The sequence below is a fragment of the Podarcis raffonei genome, chromosome 8 (assembly GCF_027172205.1).
Source record: "Podarcis raffonei isolate rPodRaf1 chromosome 8, rPodRaf1.pri, whole genome shotgun sequence".
Taxonomy (NCBI): Eukaryota; Metazoa; Chordata; class Lepidosauria; order Squamata; family Lacertidae; genus Podarcis; species Podarcis raffonei.
In genome coordinates, this window is record NC_070609.1 from 64,034,546 (window position 1) to 64,047,126 (window position 12,581).

The window sequence follows — 12,581 nt, forward strand, 5'->3', positions numbered from 1 at the left end:
AACCAGGAGAATCAGGTCACATAACCCACAGCCTGGATTAGGCTGCACAGTACACCAAGACAACTTCCTCTCTGATGGATCTCCCAGGAGAGAAGGCACAACCAAGGTCCATCATTGGAGCCCTAGGGCAAGAGCATCACCCCCTGGCATTCTCTGGGCAGCAGCTCGTACAAATCCTGGCCATCGCCCAGGCTGCCTGGGGCTGATCGTAGCTGGAATCCAACAACAACCAGAGAGCACCAGATCGGCTGTCTTCTGCCCTAAGGTCTCAGTGTCTGGGCTATAAATATGTGTCTGGGCCAAAGCATCTGAGATGAACTAAAGAAATCCAGCCTTCACACAGAAAACCAAATGACAGATAGCTCTAGCCTAGCATTTTTGTGGGCATGCTAGTGTTCTCTATATAGGGAATCATGTGGATTCCCTACAGCACCTGACTCCCACCTGTCACCTGAAGTTGAGCACACGCATCCATGAGAACTAAGCATAACTCAGATTTGTTTATGCAAAGCTGACCATCAACCACCATTGTGGTCCACCTGTCTGCATGAAGCCAGATTGAGCCTCCCTGATATTATCATTCAGCAAATAATGCCTAGGTATGAACAGAGGGGATGGAGCGGGTCCATGTAAGCCCCATAGTTTTGTTGATTATTACTGCATTGCTTCTATTTGCTCTCCTTAGTCATCAGCACACAGATCGAGTGAGTCTGGAAGCAGGATACAGGTATTAGCAAGAGAGAAAATCCCTAATACAAACTGGGTCAGTACTGGATAAAAGCACCTCCACCCACTACAACACAATGCTGCCATCCCAACAGATTCCTTCCTCTACCCCTATTCTTTCACTCTAATTCCTCAAACCCTCCATTCAACCATCTCCCATGTAATTATATTATTTCAGTGCTTCTACAGGTCAATTTCCTTTACAGCAACATAGCTGTGAGGTGTCAAAAACTGAACAGAATTTTAAAAAATAACACAAATAACACAAACACACAATACCAAGCTTCTTAAGAGTTAAAGGAGCAAGAAATTGGCTTGTTTTTACTTCTGAGTCATAGAAAGCATTTGTGTGTGTATTAGGCCACTTCTCTTTCTGTGCTATGACCTCAATAATTCTTTAAATGAAAGAAAAAAATAGAGAGCTTTCGAGTGCTCCTTCTGGAGGTCACTGTTTCTAGAGCTTTCCAAAAGGCCTGCTGCAAGTCAGTATTTCCTGCACACACAGTCAGTAAGGAGACTGAACGCCATGGACTGAAGGGTGTGTGTGAGAGAGAGAGATTTAATATGCTTATTTTAGCATGTTACATGTGACACCTTTGCAAAGCTCAGAATCTGAAGATGATCGATGAAACACCTTGAAAGGCATCGGAAGCAAAACCGCCAATGGTGTTGCAATCAAAAACGGCTTTTTACTTTGAGAGTGGGTGCATTATTCCACAGGAAGGCAAAAAGAAAGGGACTTTGGGAGACCATCGCTCACTGGCAGGCATGGCCAAACTTGGCCCTCCAGATGTTTTGGGACTACAATTCCCATCATCCCTGACCACTGGTCCTGTTAACTAGAGATGATGGGAGTTGTAGTCCCAAAACAGCTGGAGGGCCAAGTTTGGCCATGCCTGGCTCAGTGGTTGAGCACATGCTTTTCCTAAAGAAGACTCCAAGTTGAATCCCCAGTGGCATCTCCAGGTAGGGCTTCAAATGTCCCATCTACAACCCTGGAGAGCCACAACCAGCTAACACTTTCCATACAGACGGTCCCAGGTCCAATCCTCAGTGACATCTCCAGGAAAGGAAGGGAAACCCTGGAAACACACTGCCAGCCAGTGTGAACAAGACAGCCCCAGGCAGACCAACCATTTGACTCATGGTTGACTGATGCTCAGTCACTGCTGGACTCCAACTCCCAGCAGCCCCAGTAGCCCCCATGGCCAATGGCCCAGTGGATGATGGGAGTCAGGAGTCCTGCAATATCTGGAAGACCAGAGCCCTCCCCCTCTGTTGTAGAATATATTCGGGGGGGTCAAGTTCGTCCAGGGGGTCCGGCACACTTCCTCCGCGCAGCTCTGCTCTTCCCCCCTGGAACCTTTGACTCCAGCAGAGTAAACACAGCAGAAGCAGAAGCAGGAACGTTCTGTCGTGTGGTAATAACTCAGGCTGAAACACAGCAATCTCCTTATCTTTAAAGTCTTTATTGCTGTACAAATCAACACATCGTAAATCTTCCCGGTGAGACGCAACTCATGTTGCTCCTTTCTCCATGGAGCTTAACACGCAGACTGAAAGCACACACAGAAACCACTCCCTTTCCGTGTTCTGTGCCCGCCCTCAGAATGTGAGGCGTCATCACTCAGAACTCTTAACCCTGTAAGTTCTGAGCCCCCTCAACACCCCCTCTCGAATCACATTCTGAGAGGACTTCTGAGTGTTCAACACCTTCCCCATTGCCTTCCGCCCCTTCTTGGCATCGTTGTTAGGCACCTGTTGAACCTCACAAACCTTAGGTTCGCACTGTGCGAAACCAACCCACGCATTTGTGACCTGAAACCTCTCAGGTGGAATTCCCTTTGTTGCCCTTGAAGACCGCCTGGGCACAAACTGGGGTGCTCCTCCTGACCCACTGGGGCGAGCTTGTGCGTCTTCCTCATCAGAAGACTCCCCCTCTGACTTGACACGTCTGTGAGCTTTCTCCATTATGCGCACAGGAGATGAGGGCTCACTCTTGGACACTCCCTTAACAACCTGTGGAGACGCCCTACTCTGTTCAGGGACCTGGTCTCCACCAGCAGGTTCAGGCTCTGGCTCTCTTTCCTCCTCAGAGTCAGACAGACAATCTGAGTGAACGTCAGAGCGCGCTTTGCGCCTTGCCCAACCATCCTGCTCAAAGAACTCAGCCTGTTTACTGACCAGAAGCTTGGTCTGATCACCTTCTGGGTATGCGAATCTCCACCCTTTTGTCGCAGGCTCATATCCACAGAAGATCATTTCCTGGTATTTTGGACCACCTTCTTGCTGCAACCACTTTGGTACAGGCACCATGGCCCTGCAACCAAAAGTGCGAAAGAAATGCACAAGCGGCTTCTGCCGATGAAGCAGGAAATACGGGGTGTCACCTACCACTGCATTGTAGCACCTGTTCATCGAGAAATTGGCCGTTTTTACCGCCTCCCCCCAAAAACTTTGAGGCAAACCAGAGTCATCCAGTAGAATCTCGGATGCTCGAACCAGGGCTTTACTCCTAAGCTCTGCCACGCCACTCTTCTGAGGAGAAGTCGCCTTGTGACGTATCCCCCTCTGGCGAAAGAAACCCTTTAGAGCAGGCCCAGTGACCTCAGAACCACGGTCAAACTGGAAACCTTGCACCTTGGTGGAGAACCTCTGTTCCACCTCCGCAACCCAATCTTTGATCAGTTGCGCTGCGTCCTCCTTCGTTTTCAGCGTGAAAGCCCATGCGTTCCTAGTAAAATCATCTGTCAGCACCATCAGCCACTTGGCCTTGCCCAGACTTGGCTGTGGCATACCTAAAAGGTCTGCATGCACAAGCTCAAAAGGCTTTGTGGTGACTCTCTCTACACTGGGATCATTAAACCCCTTCTTTCTGGCTTTCCTGCAAGCCTTGCAATTCAAAGGTTTACCACATTCTTTTACCTTGCAACCTTTGGTGCACTCTGATAACATCTGGACGTCCTCACAGGACCCATGTGACATCCTCTTGTGCCACACGCAAGCACACGACACATGAGTGTGGTCAGTGGCTTTCCCCTCACCCTCGAGAGGTGATTCCAGAACAAAGAGGTTGTTCTGATTTTTTCCAACACTTACGAGCTCCTTCCCATCTCTGGAAATGGTGCAAATATTTTTTTCAAAACTCACAGAATATCCCTCCTGTAAAAGACATGGTACAGAAAGCAGGCAATGCTTTATCTCAGGGAGAACATAAACCTTCAATTCAGCCTGTAAAAAAGAGACAAACAAGTTAGAAATATGGGTTACACAGCCCTGTGCACCTGTAGCAAATCTAACAGTTTTCTCAGTTGAAACAGCTTTGCAGTTCCACTTTTGTCCATCAGGTGGCGCTGTGACCAGATGGGCATTCGCAGCTGAGTCAACAACCCAACATAGGACCCTCCCCCCTCTGGAGTTGTCCTTCTTTGTTGCCTTAGCAACTGACTTCCTGCTCCTCCCGACCTTGGAGCTCTCGCTGCAGGTGGTGTTGCTGTCCAGAACCGCCATCGCCGCAGACAGCTGATAAGCGCTGTCCTCCCCTTCCGGCCGACCCTGGGACTTTCCACGCTGGCCTCTTCTCCCGGGCTGGTTCCCATGGGAAACGACCTTGGGCGCATCCTGCCTTGGCTCTCTCGCTCTCTGTGGGCAGTTGCGACACAAGTGGTCCGGGGAGTTACAAACAAAGCAGCGGCGAACGGAAAAAGCCTGAACAGAGCACTCCGCTGGTCTGGCCCCCCTGCTGCTGGAGGAGCCGCCCGAGCCAGCCTTGCCCTCTCTGATACGCCGTTCTTCTTCATCCCCCAGACGGCCGGTCACATATTCCAGCGTCAGCTGCTGTGGATCCATTGACTCCAGAGTTAGACACAAATTGTCATAACTCTTGTCCAGAGAGCTGAGCAAGATATAAACTTTCAGCTCCTCTGAGAAGTTCACCTGCAGCAATCTCAGCTGGTTGAACACAGCAAGCATCTCAGTTACATGCTTCCTGATGCTGACCCCAGGACGCAGCTTCATCTCAAACAAGCGCCTGGTGGTGTGTATCTTTGCCCCAGCAGTTGTTCTGTGGTGCACTCTCTCCAGCGCACGGTAGGCCTCTACAGCAGTCTCAAGCCCCTCAACCAATGGCAGTTGCGAACCCTCCAGGCTGAGCACTATAGCTCCCAGGGCCTTCTGGTTCCTTCTGCGCGAGGCATGGGCTTCTGCGACTTCCGCTGCCGTTGCTCCGGCTCCTGGCTGGGGCAATGGGGCCTGTAGCACCGCCTCCCACAGACCCTTGGCTTGTAGCCAGGCCTTTAGCTTCCTACTCCACTCTTCCCAGTTCTTGCCGTCCAGCCTCTCAAAAGGGACGGAGTACGATTCATGGCTGTCTGCCATCTCTCCCCCGGGGCCCGGCCTACTCACGATACAGTAGCACCTCCCGGTCCGGCTGATCCTTCCCAGCGAGCTCCCTTCGCTCCAGCTGGCTCCAGCTACTCCTTAGCTGGCCTCCTCATCGGCTGGCCTCCGGCTGCAGCCTCCTCACACGCACGAACGTTGCTTATCTTTATTGCTGATCTCCCATAACCTATTCGGGGGGGTCAAGTTCGTCCAGGGGGTCCGGCACACTTCCTCCGCGCAGCTCTGCTCTTCCCCCCTGGAACCTTTGACTCCAGCAGAGTAAACACAGCAGAAGCAGAAGCAGGAACGTTCTGTCGTGTGGTAATAACTCAGGCTGAAACACAGCAATCTCCTTATCTTTAAAGTCTTTATTGCTGTACAAATCAACACATCGTAAATCTTCCCGGTGAGACGCAACTCATGTTGCTCCTTTCTCCATGGAGCTTAACACGCAGACTGAAAGCACACACAGAAACCACTCCCTTTCCGTGTTCTGTGCCCGCCCTCAGAAGGTGAGGCGTCATCACTCAGAACTCTTAACCCTGTAAGTTCTGAGCCCCCTCAACAGAATATAATGAACTGTCTGCACCCTGGCTGATTTTATCTGTTGTTGTTTGGCAACTCTTTTAATGTACAGTGGTATCTCAGGTTACATACGCTTCAGGTTACATACGCTTCAGGTAACAGACTCTGCTAACCCAGAAATAATACAAACTTTGCTTCAGGATAAGAACAGAAATTGTGCTCTGGCAGCGTGGCAGCAGGGGGAGGCCCCATTAGCTAAAGTGGTGCTTCAGGTTAAAAACAGTTTCAGGTTAAGAACGGACCTCCGGAACAAATTAAGTACTTAACCCGAGGTACCACTGTATTTTGATTTCTTGCAACGCTTTTGTTGGGATCTGTTGGGTGTCTTTTTTTCTTCTTCGGAGATAGGAAGTGCATTCCTGGTTTCATAAATACATACATAAAATACGTTTGCAAATATATGGGATTTAGTGCCCCACCCCAGACTCCCCGGCAAAGGCTTAGGGAGGTGAAGGGTGGAACCTATTCATAAGGACAGTTCAACAGCAGGACATACGTTGGTTTAGAGAGGCCGTGGTCCCTCCCCAAATACTCTCAGTTGTGTCATTGTGCAAGACCTTGACTCAGGGCAGGGAGCATCACTTATTAAGTCCTTTCTGGATCCGTGACACTGTAATGCGAGAGGTAATCTTTCTCTAGGGTGAAAACACAGGATGTTCCTTCCCTGGAGACCCACAGCCAGTTCATTTGTTATACTTTTGACAGTGTATTTGTCAAGACAAGGTTGCTCATTCCAACTGCGCAGCTGTACAATCAGGCAAGCGGCACGGTCAGGTATGACATCTCAGGCCATTGCCAACCCCCTGGGGAAATCAAGCCTTGGGTTGATGCATTGCCTGACAACTCCCATTGTCTCTACAGTAGGCTCAGGAACGGGCCCACTGTGTGCGGAACTCAGAGCTTGCTCACAGCCTGCAAAAGAGATGAGAGAGAGAGAGACTGAGCAGGCCAAGGAGAAGCTGGCTGTGTCGAGGTGGCGCTTGCAATCTGCACAAAGATATGCAATTAAGTGCTCAATTAACGACTGACAGATCCTCCCAACCTCCTCACCTACTTTCGGAAGAGCTGTGAGGTGGAAGTGGAAGGGGCTCGGAGCCAAGCACAGGCCACCGTCCAAATGTTACCAAAAGGGGCAGAGGGCAGAGTGCGCTGCTGGGGCAGCCAAATGACCAACAGAATGGTGCTGTTTGTGGCGTCCCCAAGGACAGACAAATCCTCGATGGCATTTGCTCCTGGAAATATTTAGGGCAAAGTTAACTAAAGAGTTACCTCCGCGTCTAATTAACGGTTTTGAAATCTGGCAGCATCAAAGGGAATGCCGGGAGGGAGCCAAAGGCACTTTCATCTGGGTCTTCGTTGAGGACAAGGGTCTTTCCAGATAATAAGACATTTTCGTTTAGAGGAAAGGCAAATAAGTGGTGACAGGATAGAAATTTATAACATGCTTGGCATGGAGAATGTGGGTAGGGTTTTTCTCCCTCTCTCATAAGCACTAACAATGATGACTTGTTCCCCTTGCTAGCCTCCTTTTCAGCCTCGCCCCCTTTTTTTCTTGGTGTGGGTCATGGGGGAAGAAATCAGCAGCATCAGCGGAGGCGGGGCGGTGGAGGAGGGGCATCATAAGAGAATGAACCTGGGTGGCTCCTTGCACAGGCATGTCCTTAGAAAGGAAGTCAGACCTTGTGGGGGATTAACAAGGGGTTGAGGGGCTCAGCAGGTGACCTTTCTGCTCCTTAGAGAAGGTAAGCAATTTGACAGCAAGCAAGTTGCTCTCCAGGTCAGAGCTGCTAAGCGCTGGCTAATGAAGCAAACACTTCAGATCGGCACAGGTGGATTAAGGTGGCTAATTTCATTAATAAAAAGCCAAGGAACACCTGATCACAGTGCCCGGGTTTCATCTGGATAAATAAAAGGAGCGCACTGGACTTCACTCCTGCTGTGTTGAAGGTGCCTTCGCCTTTGCGTGGACGTCAAGCGGAACACTTGAGACTGGAGCCCCAAATCAAAACGTTTGCTAATTGAGTTATATTGAAAGGGAGATCCGCATGGTGAAAAGGAGAAGGTCACCAAGTTCCAGTTCAAAACTAAGGCTGGGCAAGTTTCTTTTTCCTTTTTCTTTTTTTCTGCCTCCTCTACAAAACAGAGAATTAAATTCATCAGCAGTAATTTTCAGCGGGAGACTAGGGCAACTAGGATTGTTTCCCACAGGCATTTTGTTATCTTCCAAGTTAAATATCCAGGGCCGAGCTACCCATTATGCAAAATGAGCCGGGAGAATTCCAGGCTCTTATTTCTGAATGCTCCTCCGTGTTAAAATATAAATAAATCCTACACGCAAGGCAGAATTTGCAGAGCAGAGAGAGAGGTTTGGTAAAACTTTTTCTGATCTGCTGTTAAATGCAAGGAGTTCTCATGGGGGGGGGACTTCAAGACTCGATGATGGAGGAGAATCACTGGAGCCCTTCTCCTCCCACCACCTGTCTCTGCTGAGATTGCTTGCCTGCTAGTCCTGGATGCTTCATATACCAGTGTCTCCTCCACAGAAGCTCCCTCGGCTCCTGGCATCCTGCTCTCCCAATACAAGACAAACCAGCACCGCCACAGTGCATGCTTCATAACTGAGTCTACTGCCTTCATAGAGAGCTCATCTTCTCTAGGGAGGTGGGGTCCAGATTATTTCTGCATCCTGCAACAGGCTCTGGTAGGCTTCAGGCCAGTTAGGACTGGACCACAATCTTGGCCAAGAGTGAGCAGGGTGGTAGGCTATGATTCATCAGTGGATGATTGCCCAGCTGGGATTCTTGCAAGGTGAGTTAGACTTGGAGGACATAAGGAGAGCCCTGCTGGATCGGACCAGAGATCCATCCAATCCATCACTGTTTTCAACATTAGATGCCTCTTTGTCCCATTCCTGCCACAGGTTCTCCTCTTAGCAGTGAGATGAACTAGACAAGTCATGCCATACATGATTCTATGATATCACTTTAAACAGTCATGGCTTTTCCCCAAGAATTCTGGGAGCTGTACTTTATTAGGATGCTTAAGAGTTGTTGGGAGTCCCCATTACTCTCCCAGGGCTAAAATTCCCAGCATTTCTTGGGAAGAAGGATTGGCTGTTCAGCCACTCTTGGAAGTACGAGGGGCAGGGAGGGATCTTGAGCTCAACACCACTACCCACAACTGCTTATTGATTGGTATTCTCCCCAGGCACTGTAACCATTGGGCAACAGCACTCCTGACGGTCCTGCTAGGTATTCTCCCCAGGTACTGTAACTAACGGCGTTTCCGTGCACTGCTCTGGTTCGCCAGAAGCAGCTTAGTCATGCTGGCCACGTGACCCGGAAGCTGTACCCCGGCTCCCTTGGCCAATAAAGCAAGATGAGCGCCGCAACCCCAGAGTCATCCGCGACTGGACCTAACAGTCAGGGGTCTCTTTACTTTTACCTTTACTGTAACTACTGGGCAACAGAACCCCTGAGAAATGGCATTTGGCCAACACCTATGCTGGAAAACTCATACAAACACCCCCGCACACCTGCAAAAATATGCAACTCCCCCTGGATCTTTCATCACTGTTTGGGGGAAGGTGGCACTCCACTGAGACAACACCACTTAGAGAGGATTTATTAAGTATGATAGAACCATCCGGTACAAGTCAAGGGTAGCAGCAAAATTCACACTGGCTTCCCAGCCTTAAATAATTTTAAAAGGACTTAAAAAATCAATTTGAGCATATTGTGCATTGCGCCTAAGCCTCACGACATGCTGTAAATCTCTGCAGCCACCCTCGCACTCCTCCGCAACAACTACCACTGCTATATGAGACAGGAAGACCTTTTTGAGGGCAGAGGTAGCCCAGCCTGGAGGACACAAAATCATTTCCATGATAATTCCTGAAATGAGTTTTCCCACTGAACATTTCTAACATTATATTCTCACTTGCTGGGAGGTAGCAGCTTACACTTAGGAGACCCCCCCACACACACACTCCTTCTATTCCCCCTCCCCACATCATTCAAAATGTGGACCCAATACAGGTTACAAAATCACTCAAAACAGCCAGCAGTTAAATCTATGTAAAGATATGAAACCACCATCAAATCTCAATTATACAGGACGTTTAGAACCATATTCTGACTACAGCAAACGATTTCTGAAAGAGTGACATTTTCATAATCCTTAAAAAGCAATTTGGTTGCCTGCTGGCTTGGGAACTCAGGAAGTACACAGACTCTGTTATTCATTATCAGGACCAATTCTGACCCACGAGTCTGTGGCTGAGTGCTGCCAGTAGGCTCCTGAAAGTAGCTAATCAGATCTAGCTATAAGAAGAGGCTGCTGGATCAGGCCAGTGGCCCATCTGGTCCAGCATCCTGTTCTCACAGTGCCCAACCAGATGCCTCAATGGGAAACCCGCAAGCGGGACCTGAGGACAAGAGAACTCATGCATCCTGTGGTCTCCCAAAACTGGTATTACAAAACATTGCTACCGCCACCGGTGGAGGCAGAGCATGGCTATCGTGGCTGGTAGCCACTGATACTCTTATCCTCCATGAATTTGTCCAATCCATGAGTTCCAGTGTTATGAAAGAGGAAGAAAGCTTTTCCCTACCAACTGCCTTTGTGCCATGGACAATTTTATGAACTTCTATCAAGTCACCTCTTGCTCAGGTTGTGTCCCAGGTGAGAGATGCCCTGGGAGAGCAGTAGCCAGCCTCTGGCCTAATATTCCTATGTGAAGCAGATGTGCTGTGAGTGTGCAATTATATCCAATGCATTGCTTCTGTACTGGCCATGTTCAAGACGGCACCATATGGATGATACACAGCTACCGCCATTGCAGACCTGGCTTTTAAATGAGTGATGAAGCTCGTAGAGGGGAGGGGAGGGCAGTCAATGGCTACAATTGACCTCCATAAGGCTCTTCTGATGTTTCTATGTCCTTATGCTGTGCCCAAGGAAAGAAAAGCATTACCTGCCTGTCCGCCTCTTGTCAAGATATCCTCATAGAAAAAAAGGGATAGAAGGTACCAGGAGATCAAAGCTGGCACAACTGAGTTGTGACCCTATGAAGACAGAGACTCAAGCCATCCTTATGCTACCAAAGAGGTGACAGCAGATGCAACGCATACCTTCCCATCTGGTCCACTTGCCACGGAGAAGACATACTCCAGCAGGAGGACCACTCCAAAGGCCGGGTGATGGACCATCTCTGTCAAGTGTATGCGGCTTCGCAGCACAAGAGCTTGCCCCTCCGAACTGCAAGGAAGGAAGTGGAGGGGGGCAGAGAGATCCAGATATGATATGCCAACCAGCCACATGCCATCAGGTTTATAGTCCTGACCATCTTTCTTTTGCCCTAATTTCTGCTTGGAGAGGAACAAAGTGTGGGGTGTGCCCACGCCCCTCTATCCAACCCTCAGGATTCTTCCCCAGGCAACGACCCCTCTCTTCAAGCCACATCCCGCAGTGGCCCTTCACCCCATCCTCCCCTGGTACTTTTGCCAGAATGTGCCCTTGAAATTTGATCATCTTCTTGCTAGCTTGGATGAAGGAAGGAAAGAGACATATGTGTGTGGCTTGCCTGGAAAGCTGCCTTCTTACCTGGGTCTGACACCGGCTCCTTGTTTCCTCTGTAAGCTGCCGGTCCGCCCTCGAGCCACCTCGGCCTCTGGCACCACCACCACCACCTGTGGTGGCTGCACAAAGCAAAAGCCGTTGTGTACCCCAATGTGCAGCCGCCTCTCCTGCACCGCGAGGGTGTTCCCATCCAGCATCGAGTTGCCCTAGGAAAATCCATAGGTGGCCAGGTCATGTCTCAAGGCACAAGGAACAGCCATTCAACTACCCTGCAAAATGTCACATAGTCATTCATTCATTCCTTTTCCTGTCCTTCACCCTAAGGTACCAGGGCGTATTACGACATGAAGAAAACAATACTCAAAAGAACTTACAGAAATAAGGCACATCCTGGAAATATACAGCCTGAGCCAAGTTAAACAGGTGCATCTTCAGCATTTGCCGGAAGCTGTACAATGAAGGTGCCAGGTGCACTTCTGTGGGGAGGGAGTTCCACAACACAGGGGCTGCCACAGAGAAGGCTCTCTCCCAGGCAGCCACACACCTCCAAACCTCTGAGGGTGGACAAACTACAGTGGTACCTCGGTTTACAAACAGCCTCGTTTACGAACTATTCGGTTTATGAACTGCAGAAAACCAGAAGCAGTGTTCAGATTTGCGAACTTTAACTCGGTCTACAAACGGAAGCTGAATGGTGGAAGGGCACTGGTGGCGGGAGGCCTCATTAGGGAAAGCGTGCCTCGGTTTAAGAACAGATTTAGTTTAAGAATGGACTTCAGAAATGGATTAAGTTCATAAAGCGAGGTACCACTGTACTCAGCACCTAAGAGGGTCTGTAGGGAAGGGGGGGATCTTTCAGATATTTGGGGCCTAGATTGTTTACTGCAATCTTGAATTGGGACCGGAAACAAACAGGCAACCAGTGAAGCTGCTTTAAAACAAAGGTTATATGAGATCTAAACAGAGGCCCAGCCATTAACCTGGCTGCCGCATTTTAGACCAATTGAAGTTTCTAAGTTGTCTTTAAGGGCAGCCTCATGTTTCACTACCACCTGGAATGGAAACAATTCCAGGAACATGTTGGAGGCGCTTGACTGAGAGCCAATGGGATGGGCTCTGCAACCCATCTCTCCCACTGTTGTAGCCTGCAGGAATGGCTTGTGGCTGGGTGATAGCTAAGGGAGAGAAGGCCTGATGCGGCTTGTCCTACAGCAGGGCTGATGGAAAATGAAAATTCAGCTTGCTGTTCCCTTTCCTTATATTCAAATGCACTGGAAACAGACCCAGAGTAAGGGCCCAGGCAACTTATC

General features: G+C 49.5%; 1 protein-coding gene across 8 annotated transcripts in view; it reads right to left on the reverse strand.

The window, feature by feature from the left end:
* NPHP4 (nephrocystin 4) overlaps window positions 1–12,581 on the reverse strand; it is a 102,099-nt gene that overhangs the window by 49,247 nt on the left and 40,271 nt on the right. For all 8 annotated transcript variants that reach the window (XM_053400417.1, XM_053400416.1, XM_053400412.1 and 5 more), the window contains 2 exons: window positions 11,296–11,477; window positions 10,824–10,950 (listed from right to left, as the gene is read on the reverse strand). In XM_053400417.1, the coding sequence (XP_053256392.1) occupies window positions 10,824–10,950; window positions 11,296–11,477 (309 nt within the window). The remainder of the gene's footprint in view (window positions 1–10,823; window positions 10,951–11,295; window positions 11,478–12,581) is intronic.